Source organism: Meriones unguiculatus, chromosome 3, assembly GCF_030254825.1.
Source record: "Meriones unguiculatus strain TT.TT164.6M chromosome 3, Bangor_MerUng_6.1, whole genome shotgun sequence".
Lineage (NCBI taxonomy): Eukaryota > Metazoa > Chordata > Mammalia > Rodentia > Muridae > Meriones > Meriones unguiculatus.
Genome location: NC_083351.1, coordinates 170019363 through 170043798, shown reverse-complemented (window position 1 = coordinate 170043798; position 24436 = coordinate 170019363). Strand labels below are relative to the sequence as shown.

Sequence of the window (24436 nt, the reverse complement as noted above, 5' to 3'; positions counted from 1 at the left end):
CATCCTGCATTATCCAGTCTCAACTGCGACATCCACACAAGACATCCCCCCACAATCTGCCTCTGGTCCTCCCTATGCCTTAAACTATGAATAAGTTCTCTTTCAATTGACTCCTACTAGACTCTATTGCACCCTTTTAACCTTGATCTACTTACTTTTAATGTAGATTAGCTCAGTAACTAGAATATCCTACCAGGGTATCTGTCTTAACTAATTTTTATCTGTTCCTAACAGCACAGATCAGTCTACTAAGAGTAGGTATTATGAGATTAATAAGTTAAAAATGGTAAAGATGTATAAAATGGTGCTTCCTTTATTTGACCAAGAATTGTTTATTCTGTGTTAGGATCAGGATCAAATGTAAATCTCCACTGTACTGGTTTTTAAAAACGTCCTCACTCATGAATGGTTCAGTGTTACTGAACTCGCACTGAGGATTTTGTTAGCCAAGTCAGCTACCTATGAAGCCTGTTGGCCAGTTGAGGACTGACAACTTTCCTACTGCTCCTTCTGAGAACTTGATAGGGAAACAGGGCTGGATAATCTCTACACCATATGTTCTGCGAACACAAAGTTGGGTATGTGTTAATCAAGTGGTTTCCATGAGAAACAGGAGGCCTCCAAAACATGAAAAATTCCCTGGAATTGTAGTTCTTACAGTAGTCACTCCAGAGAGGAAAATTATATTTCAAACTTTTCATCTTAAAAAAAAGCAGCTAAATATCCAAAGCTGAAATATCTTGGAGCAGAAACACGATGGCTGGTAAAAAATGCTACATAAACAAGTTAGAAGCAAGTACAGAGAGGTTTTATGTCTTTCATGTGCCTCATAAGCCTCGAGTTAGTACTTAGCTCCAGACAGGGAGAGAGAGAGAGAGAGAGAGAGAGAGAGAGAGAGAGAGAGAGAGAGAGAGAAAGTAAGAGAAAGAGACTGAGCTTGTATTATCTGTAGTGTATGAAAATGGTGTTGACATGGATATAAGATTCTCTCCCCTATAGGAACAAGGGCACATAACCATGTATTCCCTTAGCTGGATGCACTGGCTGAGATCGCTTTTATTTAGCTACTGTTCCCAGACCAACTTGTTCTTATTATTTGTTTCTTTGAGGAAACTTCTGGATAAGGAGGAAACAATATTAGATACTCTTAATCTTGAATACTTCAAAGGCACTTGGTTTGAAACTAGAAATGTTTATAAAAGATAACCTCAACAAATTACCTGAAAACTATATTACTATGAAAATTAGGGTCATAACATTTTCAAATGTTTGTGTTGTCATAGCATAAAATAAACATCAATACTGTCATTTAAATCACTCAAGGTTATCATACGTTGTAATTACGTAGAGGTAGGTGTAAATATGAACATGTAATTTGTTGAATTTGGGAGTGGTAAATTGAAAGATTTTGTTTTTGATTAATCATTCCTAGCTGTGTTTGTTTCCTTTTTTGAACTTCCTTCTTCTGTAATCAATCTTTTTTTTTTAATTCTTGTTATCTAAAATTCTTACTTCTATGTTGAGTGTTAAGGTAGCTTAAAAGATGTTTATTTGTTTTAAAAGGTCTCAAAACATGTATATTATTCCTCCTCCCCTTCTTCCTCCTCCTACTTTCTTCTCCTTTTACAATCTAACTTTGCTTTCTCTTCCAAGGAGTGTAGATTTATAAGGAAAGGAATAATATCAAAAGAATGGAATGGGTAATTTAAATATCCACAGTTTTTATCTCTGTACTGGTTAGTTTTATAAACTTGACACAAACTTATGTGTATGTGGGAAGAGAGAATCTCAACTGAGAAATTTCCTCTATCATATCACTATTTGAGCAAGTTTGTGGGACGTTGTCTTAAATGCCAATTGATGCAGAAGGGCCCTTGCCCACTGTAGGTGGTGGTGCTGTCTTTGGACAAGGAGGCATGGGTTACTTGAGAAAGCAAGCTGAGTAAATGAGATAAGCAGAGCTTGCCCTCAGTCCCTGCTTCAGTTCCTGTCTTCAGGTTAGTTCCTTGAGTCCCTGCTTTGGCTCCCCTTGCTGATGGGCTGTGACCTGTAAGTAAAATAAATGTTTTTATCCCTTTGTTGCTTTTGGTCATGATATTTATCCTAACAACAGGGAAACAGAACTAGGTTGATCTCTTATTTATCGTATTTTTTCATCATTATAACTATCAGCCAAAGTGAGTACCTTAAGTTTCATAGAGATGATGGAAGGTGAGGACTTGTCTCTGTCTTTGATGACTAGAGCTCATCTACTCACTTGGAATGAAAAGAAATGCAGCAAGAGTGGGAAGGAAATCAGATAATGGGGGTGAGGGGTGGCAAATTTATACAACATCGATCAATGTATGTGACAACGCCCTCATCTGGATTGCAGCCAGGTACTGGGGCTTAGAATTCAGCAGTTGAATACAGGGAGCACCAGGACACTCCCCAACAAATGCACCTCTAAAAATGTATGTGTTGAGGAGGGCGGGATTGGGGGGACGAGGGAGGGGGCTACAGCTGAATACAAAGTGAATAAACTGTAATAAATAAAAAATTAAATACTTTTAAAAATAAATAAAAATAAATATCATTCAACATCTTCCTCCAGGAATTAACTCTTCTCATAATATGTAAGATTGTGAGTAGGTGACAATGTATTGTAGCTTAAAAATTGATAAAATATAATCACTTAACAAAAACAAAAATAGTATATGTTGACACTTACATGTCAAAGTGACCATACTCAGAAATGAGACCCGTGGTAGGTGACTGGGCCATGAGGATTTTGCCCTCTTGAGAAAGATCAGTGCCATTTACAAAGGCTGTAGGCAATGAATTCAGACCTTTAGACCCTTCTGACTTTTTTACATAAGGATTTTGCAAAAGAGGTCATTTTTGGAGCAAAAGCTCTTCCCAGATGCTGAATCTGATGCCTTGACTCCAGATTCTGCCTGGGTGTAGGCACCCAAAGCAGGTGTTTCCATTTCACAGTCTTTCTGTCTTTCTTCTTTCTTCTTTCTTCTTCTTCTTCTTCTTCTTCTTCTTCTTCTTCTTCTTCTTCTTCTTCTACTTCTTCTGCTCAGATACTTCAGTGTTCCTTCAAACTCCAAGGTAACTTCACTTTTAGGCTTTTTTTTTTTTTTTTGACTCATGACACCGCCTCATCATTCCCAGCTTCTGATACCAAGTCTGTAACACCTCTCTCTGCACATGGTGCATCCTCCTCACTCTGCTCAGTCTCAGACAACCTGCTCTAAACTGCTGCACCTCCTCTCAGTAACCAAATTTTGGCTATCATTGCCTAGAGGCTTTTGACTGAATTATTCAGCAAAGGAATGGAAGGGAAGAAGAGATATCGCAGACGCTTGGAATCTTGGAATGTGTATCAGGGAACATGGACATTATAAATTGAGCTAAGGCTAGAAGATGCAATAGTGCCTCTGAGGGAAGCAGCAAAGATACTTTTTGTTTGTTTGTTTTCTGGCATATACAGTAAGTAATGAACCATTTTTGGTAGGGCTGAGAATACAGAGTCAAATTGTGATGCAATTGTTGAGTCATAAACTGTTAGGAAATGAGATTCCAGTGGCAGTAACTAAGTATGTAATTTTCACAATGGGTTCTATGCTTGAGAAAAAGAAACACATTGAAGGCTAGAGGAAGCGCGAAGAGATGGGATACTGTTGTGCTAACTCCCTGGAAAATGGGAACCGAACCTTGAACAGGACCACAGCAGAAAACACAGTAGAAGGGATACACGCACATGACTTTATTTTCTAGCATGTCAATCTAACCCCGAGCTGGTTTGTGAAGGCCTAAATTCACATAAGACAAGATGTTCAGAGTAGATTTAGATCCTGGGCATTGTAGACGCTACATTTGCACCTCCTGGATTTGTGCTTCAGAAATGAGACACTCTCTCCACCCTAGGAAGCTGCCAGTGACAGGTCACAGTTGAGATCCTCATAACTGTGTCCAGCTGAAGTCATTTCCTTGCCAGAGCTTATGCTCCTAGTTGAGGGACAGTCCAAATTTGATTACTTTTCTATGAAGGAACCTAGAACCCAGGCCCTCTGACTCTTTCCTCTATAAATGCCTATTTTAGCTCTAGAATTACCTTTGAGGATGGCTGAGGCATCCTCTGCAATTATGCCCTGGTTGGGACCAATCCTGCCTCCTTCCTCTCCCAGGTTCTGCTCCTGAAAGGATGTCCCCACTCCCCTCCTGCACAGAGTCTTAGTTTCATGTCTCTCTCTAGGAACCTGGATTTTAAGCATCTGGTCCCAAATGCAGATGTTGATAATCCTCTTCTAAGATAGACTGAAATCTTTGTTGTCATACACCGAGGATCTAACCTACAGGTAATAATTACACCTCCCCCAACCACTCTCAGGAACTAGTTCAGACATAGGAGAAATTTAGTTCTTTTATGACCCTGTCTGGTAAAAGCTGAAACAGACTTTATCACCTGTAGGTGCAGCAAAGATTTATTTTCTTCCTCTGAATCACTTTAGATACCAAACAATGATTCACTTCCTATGTGATGTGTATATGAATCACTTCTAGTGCTAGACATCAAAGAGAGTCCTGTCCATCACTGTGGGTGTCAGGCAAAGAAGCCTACCTGTAAATAATATAGATTTTGAGTTTTAGATCTATAAGATCTTCTGAAATGTTTGCATTTGCTGCTATTTATTGTTTGTTGGTAATGACAACAGCAAATTTATATATATATAAATTTGTATGCAAATTTCTTGAGATCAGGGTGTGTAGCACTTATTTTTCAGTTCTGTGTATCTATGAATGTTTGTGTGTGGGTATGTGCATGTGTGTGTGTGTGAGCATGTATCGTTGCTCACAGATACCAGAGGTGGGCATCAGATACCTGGAGTTGAGCACAGGTTACCAGCCTCCTGAGATAGGTGCTGGGAACTGAACTCTGATCCTCTGCAAGTGAGGCGCATGCTCCTAGCCTTGGGCCATCTCTCCAGTCTTGCATTTTTGCTTAGAGTGTTGCAAGAAACAACACTGGTATCAACAAACACCTGTTACGAAAGATTGGTATGTAAATAATTACAAAAAGTGGAAAATGAGTCCATCGGAGATCTGTAGGCAGCAGATATGACCTATTAAGGGGTCCAATAAAAACCAACAAGCATCAGATACCAAGTCACAGTATTCTGTATTTAACAGATGTTGTATTTGCCCTTCATAGCCTGGAGAGATTTCCAAGTGTGTTCTGGCTTTCCTCCTCCTTCATGATTGCTTGTGAAAAGCATGGCCAGCAGCAGCATTTTCCAGGGACACTCCCAGGGAGGGACTGACCTAGTTTTAGCTCTAGTCCCTGTGCCTGAACTCCTCAAGGTCACAGCGAGTCAGGACAGCTGGTTAACGGTCACCGGTCACCCTCATAACCCAAGTCCCCCCTACAGACAGTTTTTCTATGAAAGTGGTTTGGTTGAATATTGACTTGTACCGGGTGAAGGCATTTCCTGGTTTGTGGTAGATCTTGCACGAACAAGCTCGTGAACTGCAAGACTAGAACTATCCTGAGGTCATCACCTACACAAATCCAACCGGAGAACCTTGAGTGACGTGGTTTAGTCTGTCGATTTCTTCTATTGGCCTTGTGATCAGGGAAGTGCTGGGTACCTAGAGTGTATTTTGCTGTACTGCCCTCCACATTTGCAGAGCTCTGCTGGTAGACCAGCGCAACTCTTCGACCTCTTGAGGGAAGTTTCTTTGCGCAAGAAGGGTGGTTAATGCAGAAACTCACAAAGCGGTCAGATCGAAGAGACAGCGGAGTGCCCAGCCACAAAAGGCACATATAAGCCCTCCTCAATGAGAAGGGTCAATCCAGAAAGGGTGGGGGTGAGGGTGAGTGGGAAGATTCTTAGGAGGTGGAGGAGAACCAGAGCAAAGCATTATCTTCTGGACATGACAGGACAGGCCCACACAGACCCAGGAGTCTATGGACAGCTCAAATCGGAGTCTACGGGTTATTGAATAAAGAAAAAAAAAAACGGATATGAAGTTAAAGGGTGCATGCAAAGGGTGGTAAGGGTCAATCTAAGAGGAGTTAGGGTGGTGTTGGGGGCGAATATGATCAATACATGTCACATGAAATTTTCAAAGATTTAATGAGAAATGGGAAAAAAATAAATAGGGGAAAAAAAGAGGAAGTCCCCTTTCTTAAACACGAAGGCCTGCGTCACTAAGTCGGTGTGTGATGAATGAGGGGTGCGGAGCGATGAGGCATAAGGCCATCATTATCCCCGAGACAGCTGGTCTTGAGTCTGTGAACTACACGCGGAGGGCTGTTGCAGCACAGCTGGGGGAGAAAAAAAAACGGCCCCGGGCCAGACTTGCGGGAGAGCTGGGTATGTTTAGTTTCTAGAGGACATTTGTTTTTCAGAACTCCTCTCTCTCTCTCTTCCGAAATCTGGCAGCCCTTAGTCATCCGCCGCTCAGCACGAACCCCTAAGTGTGCTTGTGTGGCTCTGCGGGCTTCCTCCTGGCGCCCCGCCCCCGGGCTCGCAGGGCCTCCACCGAGCAGAGGTCAGCGCGTCGAGAGCTTGGGGTGCCCGGCGTCCAGGCGCTCCCCGGGGAGCTCAGCATCCGCGTCTGCAGAGGCTCTGCGCCACGGTCGGCCCTGGCAAGAAAGTTGTAAAGTGCCGCGAGGAGTTGGGCGGTCGGAGGAGGAGGAGAAGCGGAAGAGGAGGACTCGGCTGAGTTCCCGAGGCGATCGTGGGGTCCCCTGGCGCCTGTCCCGCAGCTCGCCACGGGCAGCTAGACTTCAGCCCTTCGGTCCAGGGTGGGCGCTAGAGACTCGGCCCGAGGCCGCGGAGGAACTTAGTCTGAGAGCTGCAACCGCGGGCCTCATTGTCTGCAGCAACTCTCCCGGAATCCGGAGGGGGAGGACCGGACCGCGAGTCCACTGGGATTTGTCCAGAGTTCCGGCGGCAGCTGTGGCGGCCGCGGAGACTCCCTTTGTCCTCCCAGGACCTCCTTCTCTCTCCTTCATGGTGGCAGCTGCCGGGTGGCGCTGAGCCTGGTGCGGGCGTCCCAGCCCGCTCAGCCTCTGACCCCGGGCTGAGTCCCTGCTGACTCCGCCTCTTTCGCATCTCTGCTCGCCGAAGCCCCGAGCTCAGACCCCGGAGCCCAAGGGGCTGTGAGTCGGAGGGAGCCGCCGGGCTCGGGCTACAGGATGGTGGCGGGTCGGTTCCGGCCGCGCAGCCCTAGGAGCTGGCTGTTCCCCTGCCTGTGGCTGCTGGCTGTGGGCGGTCCGGGATCGTTGCTGCGAGCTGAGGATCAGCCCTCTTGCAAAAAAGCCTTCGATCTGTACTTCGTCCTGGACAAGTGAGTGAAGGAGGATTGTAGGGCCAGGGTCTCCAGCGAGGGCAGCGCTGGGTCAGCAGCGACTGAAGTTGAGATGTGTTTGGGTTCTAGGGAAGGGAGGTGGGAACTCTCCCTAAGGGTGCCTGTTGCTTTTTGAACGGTCAAGAAGCAAGCTAGTTGGCTGGAGAGGAATAGCGGTTGTGGGAGCGCAGGGCTCGGTTCTCCAAAGGTAAAGCTTTTGGTCCTGGAGGCTCTTGGAAATTGGGAGTATGGCTACCTGTAGAATGTTTCATCTCAGGAACTTTTTTTTTTTTCCGGCTCCTGGGTCTCTTTATCACACTCCTCTAAAGTTTGCCCAGTTTTGTCCTGATCACAGCGCTTTCATGGGAGCCAGGAAAAGAAAAACAAACAAACAAACAAACAAACAAACCCGTAATATACCCAATGTGGTTTGCATTTCCTGAGAAACGAGGGTTCGTGTTCCTATTTTGAAAGCCGGGGCTCTAAATAATTCGCAAGCAAATTGCACCCAAAAGAAGTGTGGTCTTCCTGGCTTCCTTGACTCAGCCCAGACACTACGAAGTTTCTGCTCCCACCATGAACATATACTTCACTTTGCAGAGGGGGCCAGGCCCCCAACTCCCCACTATAGAACCGAAGAAATGTTTGCATTTCAGGCCCATGTTTTGTTTCTGTGATCAATTTATCTTCTTCTTTTTTTTTTTTCTTTTTTTTTTCAGGTCTGGGAGTGTGGCAAATAACTGGATTGAAATTTATAACTTTGTCCACCAGCTTACAGAGAGATTTGTGAGGTATGTCTCCCCATTTCACTCTTCTTGGAATTGGAGAGGAAACTGACCAAAGGGCTGGGCTTCCCTGTTCTGAAACTCTTTGCAGGGAAAACCTTTCCCCAAGTGTTGACTTTTAAAGGTCTCAAGGTGGCCCTCCCACACAGGGTGTACTGTCCTATCTTTCAGCTGTCCCTTGGAAGTTCATTTCATCAGGCTCCCAGAAAGTTGGCCCGGGCTGTGGGGAAACATCTTCAAATACGACTCTTAATGTCTTTTCCTTTTCGAACTTTCATCTGTTTTGAGTTTGAGTTATGCTTTCTCATAATTTATCACATTAAAAAAATAAATCTTATGCTAATAGTATCCATACTATCTTTTCAGTTCCACACGCTTAGCACTGTAAACGTCCACATTGAAAAGGAAAAAAAAAGTGTGGAAAACTTTAAATGAACATGTGTTAATAGCCCACTAGCAGAAAAGGCACTTGTGTGTGTGTGTGTGTGTGTGTGTGTGTGTTTAAAGAAGCAAGTCCTGTTTACACAGTGTGTGGGTGTGCGGCTGGTTTAAAATTTAGCTGTTCTCTATATGCAGGAGGCGTCACCAGCAAACACTGTTTTCCTTGCCTATAAAAAGCATGGCTGCTAGTAAATCCAGCTTACTGTCTTTAGAAGTAACTAGGAATTAGTGGCATCCCCTATTTTAAAACAACCCTTGAATACCATGTTTTTGTGGCTCCCCTCTCCTTATTTTTATTTATTTATTTATTTTTTGGAACTAAAAAAACAAAAATGCTAGGAACAAGTGCGAGTTTATCAGGATAATGGAAAGGACACGAACAGGAACTGTGTCATTAAATATTGCCTCCTTCAGTCTTGTTAGCCCAAATGTTTTCTGTAAAACAGGCTTGGATGATCAAAACATTTTGAAAGTCATGTTGCAAGTAACTTCAAACAATCTGTAGAGGCCTAGGCAATCCCTGCTTTGGTTATTGGCAGCAGTAGAACTATCCCTATAAAAATGTATGCCTGTCCGTGTTCAGTCATCAGTCTCCTGCTTCAGCAGCCAAAGATAGCACTCTGGTTCCTGGACAGAGTCTGAGGTAAAACAGTCCAGGAAAGAAAAATAAACAAGGGCCCATATCTGTGATTGTCAAAGCAGAATAGACAATTGTTTATAAATTTCCCATTCAATCCTAGAATGTGCTGGGAGTGTCATACAGTGTTAATCAGAAGAGATGGATTATGGCACTGTAACATCTGAAGAAAATGAGGCTCTTATTCATTGAGTCTGGTTTGCAAGTTGGATTTCTATAGTATATACTGTTCTCTGGCTCAACTTTAGTTACTCAGTTACTAATTATATGTTGCAGGAAATGAATAAAAGATGACTACTGACAAGCACAATGCTACAGTATCTGGGAGTTTTTGAGATAATCCTGACCTTCAGCCCCAATCTCAGTTTCAGATCTAGCAACATTAGTACACACTTTTCTAGATACAACCTGTGACACCAGTTCCTCAATCCTAGAAGATAGATTGGAAAGTGGAAAATGCCAAATCAAAAAGGGATTTTTTTAATGCCTTAAGCATTCTTGTTTTACTGTGGATTTTATTTGGACTCTTATCATAACTCTGACCATTGGGTCAAACTGGCTTCTCTCCAGCTATGCGTAGTTTTGAAATCAGTTACTCTGAGGGGTGTGGCCTCCTGCAGAGAGATGAAGTGAAAGATCAAAGGAAGAAACATTTGTTTCTAGGAAACAATTTTGCAGCAGCCTAGAGTCTTTCCAGTGTATATGTAAGCCCCGGTATTTCATGGAGGAGTGTTTTGGGACCAGACAAGCACCAGCTACATAAAAAGAAATGGAACTCAGACAGTAATGCTGAGCAGCGTTTGTTGATCTACTTAGAGAGTTCCATTTAAGGGAAAGGGTGACTGTTCTGTGAGACTAATTTGCAATGAGACTCCCTGGCTCTGCCTCTGTATTGTATCAATATTTCTTTCTTTTAAAAATGTTTTAACTGCCTCTTCCCTTATTTTGCAGCCCTGAAATGAGATTGTCCTTCATTGTGTTTTCTTCTCGAGCAACCATTATTTTGCCATTAACTGGAGACAGGTTAGTGCATTATCATTTCAATGCAGGCTTTTAGTAGAGATGAATCATAAAGACATGACTGATATTGCCAAGCGGTGATTCAGGCCTCTCAGTGGGATCCAGTGAATGCACAGAAAGTTCAGTGCTCTGCAGTAGTGGGGGGGGGGGGCGGTGTGAGTAGTGTGAAGGAGTAGATCATCTGAAAATCAATGTTACTTATACAGATTGTAGACCAGGGCCCAGATCCCAGCCTCTGTTGTGTATTCACCGTTTCCCACCTTTCTCCCTCTCTTCCTGTGAGCAGCTGTACATCTTCATTAGCGAGAAGGTGGAGTCAAAGAGGAATTTGAAGGAAGAGAGATGGATGCATTTTAGTAATTTATTAGGTTCAGCAGATATTGCAGATTTTCAGTCTTTCTCTGAATTTCAGTGATGCTCAACATATTTAACTTTACAAGAATACACACACACACACACACACACAAACACACGCATACACATGTACCTCCCCCCATGCACACACTCACTGCTACCCCTCAGTGCTTTGAACATGGCTTTCCTGTCCAGTGTCATAGTATTTCTTGTGACCATTTCTATGCTCTTTGATATATCATCATATCATGACACTTTGGAAATAGCCATTCACATATCTAAATCCCAGCTGCTTTTCTTTTCCTGCGGTTACTTTGGCTTACTAGACTATGAATTCTATAGTCAGGAATGGGATGCTCTTCTTCACTGTTGCTTCATTTCATCTAACATAAAGAGTGTAAGGCCTTGTTTAGTGAATAGTTGGTGAATGAACGAGTGAGGTAACGCCATTTTGGAATCACCTCTTTCTGATCTATAGCTTTAAGCAAAGGTGATTGCTGTACTTTGATTATGTGAACTTCTGAAAAAATAATTGTGACAATAGTTTTTATTTTATTGCAAAACTCAGTTAATATACATTAACACTTACTTTCTTGAGCTTTCAGTTTCAAAAGATGAAGAAAGCACAATATTTTAAAAGGGCTCAAGGAGATAACTTTACAGTTTATTGGCTTAGTTTAGAAAATATATATACTAAAATATGTATATGTGCATGTGTTTACATGTAACCCTTGTGCTAAATTTTCTTTTTCCTGGAGAGGAAACCCCTCTTTAGGTTGTGAGTCCAGCCCAGGACTTCAGTAGCCCCATTTGTATTTTGCCACCTTAGTTTATTATGAACATGTGGTTCTCAACAATTACAGTTCCTTATAACCCATGAACATAATTCTATATGTGCGTCGATATAAAAAGCATTTTTGGTTTATGAGAAGGAAATGTCTTTACTGTCCAGTTTAATTCCCAGAGTCAGGTTTGTATCTAGCATGTCAAGAAAGAAAAACACAATTTTAATATTCATGACATTCATATATATATAGCAGAGCATTTAGCACAATGCCAGGCCTGTCAAAGACTCAGTAACCGACTGCTACATACATTGTGCCAGGGTTTCTGCTAGGCGCTTTGCATATGGGTCCTCCATCACTCTGAAGATGAAACACAGTCACTGGCTGCCCAAACTGATAATGTTTAGACCTGTATGGAAGTGACTTAAATCTTTTACGTAAGCTCAAGACACTTTGTCCTTTGTCAGCGGTTAAAGCCAATGGACAAGGAACTGAAATAGGTGGGAGGAGAGGCAACATCGTGACACAATTAAGAGTTCCTACGCTAAGAGTACTTGAGTTTGAATCCTATCCCTCCACTAGTTGAGGGACCAAGGATAAGTTGCTTAATAACAAACTCCTTATGACTCAGTTTTTCTCATCTGTATCATGATGGTGATGATGACAAAAGTAACTCCAACCTTACAACATACTTGCAAGCATTGAAGGTGATGAGTATGAGAAAAGACCCAATATTGTTTGTGAGATAAGAGATTTGGAGCTTGGGAAATGGCCTGGTCAGTAAAGTGCATGCATGCAAGTTTAAAGACCTGATTTCCATCCCCAGAAACTGTGTAAAAAAGCTGGTTATGGAGGTATATGCATCTCAAATCAGCAGTGGAGAGGCAGAGGCAGGGAGGTTCTTTGGGCGATTCTGACCAACAAGAGACTCTGCCTCAAAGCAAAAAAAAACCAAAAGAAAACCAGTGAATAGTGTCTGAGGTGTGATGCCCACGGTTGTTTTTGACTTTCAACTACATGCACACAAACAAAACGAGATGAATCCCTTACTCAGTGTCAGAGTTTCTGTCCATAGAACACGGATGTACAACCTGCCATGTTTTCTTAGCGTTATCGTGACAATCCAAATAAGACAATGGGCTGAGTATTTTATATGTCGTAGAACAATCTCCTATAAAAAGGACCGCTTCCTTCTAAGCTGCCACTTCGCTGTTTCTAACAATTGAGTCGGTATCCAGTTACTACGATTCTCTGTCTTTGGATGTGGGATCACTCTACAGTTTTAAATTTAGAGAAATAGTTGAGATGAAAGATCAGTGGACAAGTGTTTCCAAGACATATGGAGATCTTCGTATTAAAACCTTGAAACCGGAATCCTCACTGCTTATAAACTTCCCCGAGGGTTAGTGAGCACACATGCACAAACAGATCTAAGCGTATGAACTGAAAAGCTGTAGTTAAGCAAAAGAAAAGTACAGAGAGGCTCACCATTTTGGTTGTGTTACTGTTAATTTTCAGTACCGTGGCAAATACAAGAAGTAGTTCTTTCATGTTTCTTAGGGGTTGCTGAAGAGATGAAGCAAGGTGGGAAGGCAATGAGTAATTCTTCCAGGGCCATGCTTAACACAGACATGTTATGATTTTACGATGTTCAGTGCTAAGTAAATCCACAAATTCATAATCATAGCAGACAAGCTTCACTTACACACTTTATATACCCATTGCTTAAATTTTTATTACATTAAGTACTTTAATCTGAAGCACACTCAGTTTTCTTTTGTTCCCATGCCTTTTGTTCTCTGTGCACCTGCTAGGCCATTGATTCACTTACCTACCCGCCTGCTTCTCTGTTTTGTATGAGGGGTTTAGAGTCCACAAAGGTAGTAATCTAATGTGTTTTTTTTTTTTTTTGTGTGTGTGTGTGTGTGTATGAGAGAGAGAGAAACAGAGAGTTGATAGCTTATAAATTAGCATATCATCTTTGGCAGAAAATGTTTTCAGTATCTATTAAAAAGAAAAAGAAAGATTCAAGTAAGAAATTCCACTCTTTGCCCTGGCTCAGCAAGACAGATATAGGTATAAAATTGGACAGCAAAGAATTATTTGTAATAATGAGAAACTATATACAATGTGTATGCTCATCAATTGGTAATATTTTAATAGTTATAATATTTAAATAGTATGTTATACCATGAAGTCATTACAGTTGAGTAAATCAAAATATGTATAAGATACAGTAAATGAAAAATCAAGTTGCAGAACACTTAACATGAATTTGTTTTGTGAAATGAAAATAGGTTTTAATGAATTGTATATGTTCAAAAACATGGTGTAGGAGGCTGGAAGATGAACAATAAAGGGTTAACAATGCTGGTGAAGGCAGGAGACCGAACATGTGGAAAGTCGTCATAATCTCACTCTTCATGTATACAGTAGGAATACATTTGTAGGAAAACCTTGTAGAATGCTTGAGTTAGAAGTCAGAAACCTTACTCTCTCCTCCAGCCATGGGCCGCAGGCTTGGGATCAGAGTGGAAGGGAGGAGTTGACAAAAGGCATTGAGCTATAGAGCATACTCAGTTTTCGGAGCCCGTATTCTCCTCGATAGTGAAAAGATTGGACTGTGGGTTAAGTAGACACAGGAGCTGTGTAGTAACTGATGACATTGGGGAGTTACTTAACTTCTTGGGCCCAAGTCCTGAGTTGCGTGGAAGGAGCTAACTGTCCCCACCTTCCAGCAGTGCTGAGGTGACTGAGAAGGTCTGGTTAAGGCCTTAGCACATGCTGGACTCACTGGAATGTTTGTGACTGCCTGTTTTTCTGTCTTTACTGCTATCTATCGCCTGCCTGCGATTACGCACCTTTAGTATTTTCATAGCTGTTTTCTTTTTCTTCATGTGTTACTGATTGGGTGGGAAAGGGGCTAAGGTGGAGTTAGAGTTGAAGGTTATCCCAGCTTCATCCTTTGCCGGCTTACTAACAAGGTCAAAGATTTCAAGAAGTCCCACTCACTGAGCTCAGGCTGACACTCACCCTCACCCTGGCCTGTGTGCTGTACTGACTCACGCTGCCCCTGTTCCCCTTCGGTACTTTTCAAATGAATCATAACCTGTCATCATCTGAAAACGTCACCATCTTCTGCATTACTCTGTTCTTACAAACTAGTGAACCGGGGAGAGTATGTGACCACACTTGGCTTGTTTCTTTCTCCCTCCTCTCCTTTTTTTTAAACAAAAATTCTAGTAGGGAAATCTGTTTAGAAGTCTCTGCTTTGGCCACAGACTTGCCCTCCTGATCGGTCTGGTCATGGCAGCTGCTAGGTTCTGCTGATGGATATACTAATAGTTACTTTGCTCTATGAACTTGTCTTAGAAAATGAAGCACACTTTCATTTATGCCTGGGGGATAAAACTGAAACACACGGAAGTGGCAAAATGCAGAGGCCACGTACAGAGCTTCAGTAGGGTGGTGAGTGACTGAGGGAATTAACTGATAGTATGAAAAAGTGCAGCAGGAATGAATGTCAAGGCTGAAGTGCTAGAAAATGCAGACTGAATTGGAGAAACCTTTTATAACATCAGACTAACATGGAACTTGGTGAGCAGATATTTTCAGATCCTGGACCACTCCTTTGGTTTTACTGATTCAGATTCTGTGCCACAAATGTAGGGCTTTGGATGATATTTGAAGTAAGCAATAGGCAAGATTTTATACAAATTATAGTGAGTGTCTGCCATGTACTAAGATGATAGATTATAACATACTGACACATTCACATGTTTTCTAAAATCTGTGACTGACCGACCGAAAGATTCAGGAGACATGGACATGAAATCAGTCAGCTCCAGTTCCAGGTCCATGACTTAGGAAGATATGGGAACTCCCTCTGTCATGGTCCTGGAAAGCATTCACAGTATAAAACTGTGACAACCCGGAAACCACTGTGCTGGAGCCGAGCCCAGCCTACCCACGTGTCGTAGAACCAGGCACAGGCTGAGCTGAGCTGAGTTCAGGGCCATTCATTACCCGCGTCGGCACTAGTTCCACCTTACCAACCCCATTGGAGTGGGGTCCTCTCAAGCCTCTTCGTTACTGCAGGTTTTTGAGGAACATGGGATGAGTCAGACCTGCCCCATCAGGGAGCAGCATGGTTTGAAGTGACAGCATCTTCACACTGCTCATTTTTGGGTAGTTTGAAATGGACCATTAGAAAACCAAAGAGGAGAGTGTGAGCAGAGTGGGAGGTGAACGTCCTTGTGGAGAATGATTGCAACATCTGGAAGGGTAGCATTTACCTTGCTGCTGGAGGCAGAAGCAGAGGTGGCCTGGCAGGTAGTTGAGGAAAAGTTGGTCGAATGTTGAAAATGGAAGTGTAAACAACACACACGTGTGTGTGTGTGTGTGTGTGTGTGTGTGTGTGTGTGTGTGTTGATAAGGAGATTTGCAGCAAGCCAATCAAGCCGATTGAAGGCTTCAGTCTTCTCTCAGCCACCCATGGTGAAGAGAGAGAGGATGGAGCCATGGTGAAGAGAGGGGGTGGGGAGAGCCCTGTTGAGGAAACAGCTTTTCCCCTTTGAAGCAGCATGTGGTCATGGTGTATATAGTTGAGATTGATAGGTTTAAGACGAGAACTCTCTTTCATAACCCAGTGTCCTTTGACGAAGTGCTTGGCTAGTTTAAGGTCTTGTGAAAGCCGACTGAGCTAGAGTGCTGCCTGCAAAGCGTGGCATCCTATTTGAAATCAGAGCATGCAGAACAAGGACATTTTGTTGATTTCTGAAAGAAAGATTTGAGTTGAGTGTCTTATACATGCTTTCGTCTAACCGGTGGCACTTTCAAGAATCTAAAAGGCGCACTGTGCCCTCTCAGATAAATGGTAGCACTCCTAAGAGTCCCTGGCGTGGGTTTCACCCTGAGTAAGTGTGCTTCTGACTTTTGTTCAGCGGAGTGGATCATCATTTGATATACAAGGATCACGAATTGTCAGCATGGTTTGAACCAGCCTCTGGGCCCTGGACTCCCCATGAGAAGGAAGAAATTAACAAACTATTTTTTTTTAAGGAAAAAAATTACTTAGAAAAAAAATCAGAACTCCAGCAGGGTCACCCAAGAACCGTAGAGACTATTTCTAAGAACTGGGACTGAGGGACACTTTGCGAATGGGAGTGCCACAGCTGACACTTCTTGTGGGTGCATGGTAAACCTTGGGTGCTTTCCCTCCAAAGGGCCACTTTATCTTGTTTTTCTAGGTACAAAGATTCCCACTAGGACCAGATGCTCAGCCTGGAGGCCAGGCTGAGTGGCCCACGGGTCCCAGGGATCTGCCTGTCTCTGCCTTCTCATGGGCCAGCATCATACATGCACAGTTAGCCTCACGAATGCAGGCCTGGCAAGCATGCAGTAAGACTGAGCTAGCTGCCTCTTTGCCCTCAAATCCGGCTCTTTGATGTCCTTTCTTCTTTCAGTTACTTACCGATTCACAACAAAGTTTGGCAGCAATTAACTGCCCACATCCTCCCTCTGGCCCCTCCCAGCCATGCCCTCCTTTCAGGTTGATAGTCTTTTTTCTTTGATTGTTATACACACACAAGCACACACACACACACACACACACACACACACACACACACATACACACACCCTCTCTCTCTCACACACACACACACACATACACACACAAGCACACACACACACACACACATACACACCCTCTCTCTCTCACACACACACACATACACACACACACACACACATACACACACCCTCTCTCTCACACACACACACACTAATCTGCTAAGTCCATTTTTGTTGTTTGTGTGTATATAGTTTCAAGGCTGACCACTTTTTACTGGACAGCTAATGACAGGGGACATTCCTTGGGAGAGGCCAGTTCCTCTTCTGTCAGCAGTCATTAGTTGCCTGTAGGGTTCTCCCGCTGCCCCGAGCAAAAAAAACTTCTGCTTCTGCTTTAACATGATACTGCCACTGTTTATGAGCCATTTCTAGGAGATACAAATTCACACCAGACTTCTGTGTGTGTGTGTGTGTGTGTGTGTGTAGTATGGCTTTTAGAATCTTTCCACCCCCTCTTCCTCAATGTTCCCTGAGCCATGGATGCAGGAGCTGTGATATAGACATCTCCACTGGGGCTGGGATTTATATGATCTGTTGATCTCAGCGATCTCAGCACTGTGTCTGGCTCTGGTATCCAGGATGGTCTCCATTTTCTGTGAAGAGAAGCCTCTCTGATGAAGAGGGGGCCAGAGCTAGACTTTATACTTTCCTGGTTTCTGCATTTACTCTGCATTGTCTAGGAGGATTTGGAGTTAGGAGCTTCACATGAGAGAGAGCATGAATCATTTGTCTTTCGGAGTTTGTGCTACCTCACTCAGTATAATCTTTTTTAGGTCTGCCTATTGGTATTATTTATACTTGGCACTCTGCATTAACCATCCCCCCTGACAAAAGAATTTCTGACCAGAGTTGATATCAGTTCTATTGATATAAGCATGATTATTACAGAATGCACTTTGACATCAAAACAATAGTTAGTTCTCCTAGTACCTATGGTCTATCCAGTCATAAGCTCTTGAGAAGGCCTACAGCTCCAGACATAAAGTCCTATAAAGAAGGTTTCATAGCCAACCAGATAGTAGTTTATGGATCCATAACATGCCGGTATTGCACCAGTGGATACATTTTGTTGGGTTGGCTGCTGTTGTGGCATGTAGGATCCAGTGCTGGGTAAGACCGTTGATGTTTTTCTCTCCCTGGAGCCTGCACAGCAACCCCTGACATGATATGAACTAGCCACCAGGACAGAGTTCCATGCTTAGTTCCAGGTTATGTCCTACATACAAAGTGAATGGTGTCTTTCAGCAATAGGGTTTTACCATCTAGAGCTAAGGCCATAATGTGCACTGTTTTGGTGCCTCTGTACCTGTCTCACTAGGAACTCCTCTGGGGTATGTCTTTGCTTTCTTAGTAGTCATTAACCCTTCTCTCGCTCCTCTTTGCCTTTTGTGTAAAGCAGTATCTTTCTTAGGAACAGCACATTCTCCATTTGCTACTGTTCCTTTCTTTCCTCAGTTTATAATAGATAAGTATATTCCCTTTCTTCTTCTCCAGTTTGGGTAGTGCTATCAAATCCAAACTCCCAGGGACTTAAGCATGAATAGTGTGTGAAAACAGCTAGTGTTAGGTAAAGGCGTGGAGCTATGTGTTTGCTAGAGGTTACTGTAGTTCCACAAGGCATTTTGAAATTGTTTATATTTACAATCCAAGGGAATATAGCTAGAACACATTGTGCATACTATCTGCAGTTTCTGTACACACAACTTAAGAGTTCTTCCTTGTGTGCTCCAAACAAAAACAAACAAACAAACAAACAAACAAACAAACAAAAAAACCCTAATAGACAGTGAGAGAGGGTTTCAAGTGAGGTGTGCAGACTGATGAACTAGGCTGATCATTCACACTTAAGTTCTACTATGGATACAGAAGCAGGAATATCACTGAATAAGTAGTAACCGTAGGTAATTGTGAAGTGTTTGCATCTCATTGGATGCTCTCCATGCAACAGCTCCTTTAATTTTAAACCAGCTTCACAGTGTCACTGGATGACATCTCTTTTCACACAGTGAGAATGAAGGACCAGGGAGACTACCTCACTTGTCGTAAGTTGTAAGTACTCCTCCACACAAGAGCTGCCAGTTAAGGCCAAGGTCTCACGCTTGAGCTCAGTGACAGGTTTGTCATTTGGTTCAGAGAGCAATGATGAAAGAACTGAGGGTTGACTATCAGTTGGCCTTGTCTATCCCTGATGGAAACCGTATAGCAAAGGAACAGTAACCCTCAACATAACATGTAGCAAGTACATTGCGTGTGCAAACTCACTTGAGTTTCGTGGAGCTCTGGTGTGTTCTTATCACCGTTATATTAAGTCTTATATGAGGCAGCTGAAGGCCACAAGCGCTAGATAACTGCCTCAGGCTCACGTGCTTTGAGACTGCACAGCCTGGCTCTAGGCCCATCAGCTCACCTATTATGACCTCAGGAGTCCAGCTTGTGTCACAATTTGCAGGTTTTCTAAAAGAGCATCAGAAGGGTCTAAAGGTGAAATGTGAATACTTCTGCTTTGGGCCCTTCTCCTTTCTCATCTCTGTTGAAGCCCTCTGCCGTGTTCTGAAAGCTTAGTGCTACTGAATGATGTCATTTATCGCCAGAATTAATGAAAACAAAATTCCAGACAGACATTACTATTCATGTTTCATTGGTGTAGAAACTGGAATCAGGAAAGTTCAATAACTGCTTATGGGTATACAGTGTATACTGGTATACTGGTATACTCCCAGATCCAGGTTTTTAATTCGTCTCTGATTTACTCCAATCCCTGGGTCATCCTCCCTCATTAGATGGCTTCTCACAATAAATTGCCTTTGCTATCTGTGGAAGTATTGCTTCTGGTACCACTTCCACATACCAAAACCCGCACATGCTCAAATAATATGGATAAGACAGTAGTATTTGCTTGTAGCCCACACTTATCCTCCTGAATGCTTTCAACCATCTGTAGGTTATTTGTTGTAGCTAACATCTATGCCAATAATTGTTATGCCAACCTACAGTTGTTTTTCAGACTAATGATGAGAACAAAAGCCTGTACCTGCCCAGTCATGATGGGTTTTTACAAGTGGGCATGGGGGTTGACATTGTGATCTAATGTGCCTGGAAGTTACATCAGGAGGGTCATGAGTTAAAGAAATAATACGGGGGACTTGAGAGAGGACTCAGTGCTTCAATTCCCATCACCCACAGGGCAGCTCACAACTGTCTGTAGCTCCAATTCCAGGGAATCTGGTACCCTTATACAGATGTGCATGCATGCAAAACACCAATGCACATTAAAAAAAAAGAAAGAATTCAGTCTGCAGTTGATTGAATTTGCTGTTGTGGTACCTGTGAATTTGGAGGCCAGACATAATTCTTATGTGGTATCTTCCCCTTGACAAGGCTTTGATATAACTGTTCTCATTTTTCTTTTACTTCCTCCTTTGTCTCTACTTCCTATTTTGTCTCTACTTCCTCTTTTGATCCTGTGTTCTGAGAGCTGGGCTTAGAGTCAGGAAGATGGTGAACTAGGTGAACAAAATTATACTAACAGGGAAATGGCCGACATTACCAGTAGCTGTGATCAGTGCCACTGAGCACTTATTAGTCACCATTAACTCTCATGAAGGCTCCATCAGAAAATGTTTTACAGTTGAGGAAACAAGGTTGGCTTTGAAATTAATTTATGTTCTTTCTATCAGTCTATGTCCATTTGGAGCCATGCCAGGCTTTCCAGAAATCCTAGCTATTGTTTAAGAGACAAGCCTGTTTAGTCCAGACCCCTCCAGTAGAACTGACTAGTAAACTCGGTAAGGGAAGGAGCCCTCCAAAAACATGGGCAGTTTTAAAATCAGGTAAGATAGGACACTCTTAATATAGTACACTGAGGTACCCTTTTCCCCTCGCAATCTGACCTTTCCCCACTTTTCCCTTCCCTTTCTTTCCCTACTTTCCTTTCTCCTGAGCAGAGATGTTTATGAGATACTGCTAGACTCCAATGTTTCATGTAATAGTCAGTGTCTAGCTTCTCTCCTGTCTCCTCATCCCCCGCCCTTCCTCTCCTCTTTGTCTTTTCTCTTCACCTTTCTCTAATACATTATGAGGTTTTGTTTCCTGGTTCTCAATTAAACAAACAAATAAACAGATGTTTAATAAAGAGTTGTATTTGTTTTAACCCTGCCTCTTCCCAAAACACGCTTGAGTCTTCTTAGGGCATAAATACCTTGATAAATCATGGAACTCTAGGCAAGATCTTAGAAAAGATTAAACAAGAGGCCAGGTACAGGGACTTTGTGACTAAGCTATCTTTGTGACAGAATTTTGTGACTAAGACATTTACTGTGGGCTTCTTGGCAGTCGGGACGAGATAAAAAGTTGACATAGGAGCTTCGAGAAGAATGTTCTTTTCTAATGAGAGATAGAAAAGGAGTGGATTTGGATAAGAGGTGGAGAAGAACTGGGAGGAGTAGAGGGAAGGGAAAATGTAATCAAGAGGTATTGTATGAAAAAAAGAATATATTTTCTTTTCTTTTTAATTTTTTTAAATTTTTTAATATTAATTACAGTTTATTTATTTTGTATTCCAGCTGTAGCTCCCTTCCCCATTCCCACCCAATCCCACCCTCTCTCCTTCGATCCTCCCTGCCCCTTTCTAAGTCCACTGATAGGGGAAGTCCTTCTCCCCTTCCAACTGACCCTAGCTTATCAGGTCTCACCAGCACTGGATGCAATGTCCTCCTCTGTGGCCTAGCTAGGCTGTTCTCCCCACAGGGGATGGGGAGGTCAAAGAGCTAGCCACTGAGTTCATGTCAGAGACAGTCCCTTTCCCCCTTACTAGGGAACCAACTTGGACACTGAGCTGCCATGGGCTACGTCTGAGCAGGGGTTCTAGGTTATCTCCCTGCGTGGTCCTTGGTCGGAGAATCGCTCTCAGACAAGACCCCTGTGCCCAGACACATTTAGTCCTTGTGGAGCTCCTGTCCTCTCCAGGTCTTACTAACTACCCCTTCTTTCGTATCTTTTCCTGTACTCTGCCCAAAGTTTGGTTATGAGTCTCAGCGTCTGCTTTGATACACTGCTAGGTAAAGTCTTTCAGAGTCCCTCTATGGTAGGCTCCTGTCCTGTTTCTTGTTTAATTTTCAATGAACGAGAAAAATGAGGAATCCACATTTGGAGTTAAAGTTGACATAGCTGTAAAAAGCAGAAAGAAGGAAGTGCTTAGCAACTACCGAAAGGTGACAACAGTTCTGCAGCTGTGGGGCCTCACAGCTTTTACTTGATTGCAGTAGCCTTGGCAACAGCTTCAAACAAATACTGATGTGGTTTCAGTATTATCTGTCCTTGCAGTTGAAGATGCAGGACTAAAGCCATGCCCAGCAAAATGGGGCTTTCAAGATGACATGACAGACCCACCATTTCTCCTTAATTTTCTTCCCATTTTTCCTCACTCTCCTTTAGAGTCCTTTGTAACAGCATTGAGCATGTGAGAATTCTGTTTTTTTATAGAGAGCATCATTTTACTTTTTGTTTGCTGATTGAGACTCAGGACTCTCATGTGTTTGAAGCCCCTTGATATTTGCCCTGTCTTGGTCTGTTGTAGCTGGTTCACGTCTGTGTCATGTTTGCCCACGTCACTGGCTCTGGGAAAGGAGCAAGCAGGTGGCAGGCACATGAGGGATAGGAAGCCTTGATGTGTTCTCTGTTACCCCAAGTGAACTAGCAGGGGCTGGAAAAGACTGCGAATCCCACACTGGTGGGTTCCTTCTACTCAGTCTTGCTCATGCTTCTGGCTCTCACATGCCGTGGTGAGTGGGCCTGAGCCAATGGATGGCTATTTTTACCACACAGATTCTGTTTGTGTAAGCTTGCACATCAGTTGTCTCTCTCCCTTTTGACAGAAAACATTAATGCTTGAGGACACACTGCCACTCATTTCGGGGAAGTACCAAGCATTTGATATTCATCGGCACTCAGACAGAATCAGTTTCACGTTGTTTCCATAGATCTTAGCCATAAAGGTTTATACAAAACGACCTTATACACTGTGGTGTTTACTGCGTCATCTGCAGAACTATGATTCTTTCCTATGGAAGACTTGAAAGTTTATTAGAGCATTTATTTTGCAGGAGGCATTATAGTAAAGAGCAGGTTCAGAACAGGTGACTACATTAACAATAGAAGGCAGAGGCAGCTATGCAAACTCAAGTCTCACTGAGGCATGAAAAGGGTAAGTTAGTTAAGTAAAATGACGTAAGAGATGTTTTAAAATTTGAATATGGATATGCACAAAAGCTGAGTGTAGTGAAATCAGTTAACAGCTTTGACTAGGTAGATTTTTTAAACCAAGCATTAGAAGAGGCAGCTGACCTCCTTTGGAAGAATCTATTGAAATAAGAAATGTAGTTAGGCTTATTTAGACTTTGAAACTTGTGGAGCCTGGATGTATATGATAAAAAAATTTGTAATGGTATTAAAATATAATTAATAAGTTACTTTTAAAATGTGTGATACACTGGTGCATGGCTTATTTAAATGTAAATATATTTATTAATTTTATGTGTTATAACCATGTGCCACACACAAAAGCATGTACATATAATGTACACATGAAATTTCTTTATAAGAATCCAAAATCCTTTGATATTGATGCGTTTTTAAAATTTTTATTTTATTTTTATTAATTACAGTTTATTCGCCTTGTATCCCAGCTGTAACCTCCTCTCTAGTACCTTCCCAATCCTGCCCTCCCTCCCTCATCTCCTCCCACGCCCCTCCCCCAGTCCAATGATAGGGAAGGTCCTCTCCCCTTCCATCTAACCCTAGTCTATCAGGTCTCATCAGGAGTGGCTGCCTTGTCTTCCTTTGTGACTTCGTAAGGTACACCCCATCAAGGGGAGATGATCAAAGAGCCAGCCACTGAGTTCATGTAAGAGACAGTCCCTGTTCCTATTATTGGGGAACCCTCTTGGGCACTGAGCTGCCATGGGCTACATCTGAGCAGGGGTTCTAGGTTATCTCCATGCATGGTCCTTGTTTGGAGTGTCAGTCTCAGAAAAGACCCCTGTGCCCAGATATTTTGCTTATGTTGCTCTCCTTGTGGAGCTCCTGTCCCTTATTTCATAAGATTCCCTGTGCTCTGCCTAAAGTTTGGCTATGAGTCTCAGCATACGTTTTGATATCCTGTTGGGTAGAGTCTTTCAGAGGCCCTCTGTGGTAGGCTCCTGTCCTGTTCCCTGTTTTCTCCCTCTTCAGATGTCCATCCAGTTTGCCTTTCTGAATGAAGATTGAGCATCTTACCCAGGGTCCTCCTTCTTGCTTAGCTTTCTTAGGTGTACAGATTTTAGTATCATTATCCTATATTATATGTCTAATATGTACTTATAAGTGAGTATATACCATGTGTGTCTTTCTGCTTCTGGGATACCTCACTCAGGATGACAATCCATCTCTTTTGTCAGACA

At 42.7% G+C, this 24436-nt stretch overlaps 1 protein-coding gene across 3 annotated transcripts in view; it reads left to right on the top strand.

Annotated features, from left to right (window-relative positions):
- Positions 1–6323: 6323 nt before the first annotated feature.
- The window catches only part of Antxr2 (ANTXR cell adhesion molecule 2), a 137754-nt gene continuing 119641 nt past the window's right edge, over positions 6324–24436 (top strand). For all 3 annotated transcript variants that reach the window (XM_060380984.1, XM_021640457.2, XM_021640458.2), the window contains exons 1-3: positions 6324–7344; positions 8064–8135; positions 10159–10230. In XM_060380984.1, the coding sequence (XP_060236967.1) occupies positions 7193–7344; positions 8064–8135; positions 10159–10230 (296 nt within the window). In that variant the 5' untranslated portion in view covers positions 6324–7192. The remainder of the gene's footprint in view (positions 7345–8063; positions 8136–10158; positions 10231–24436) is intronic.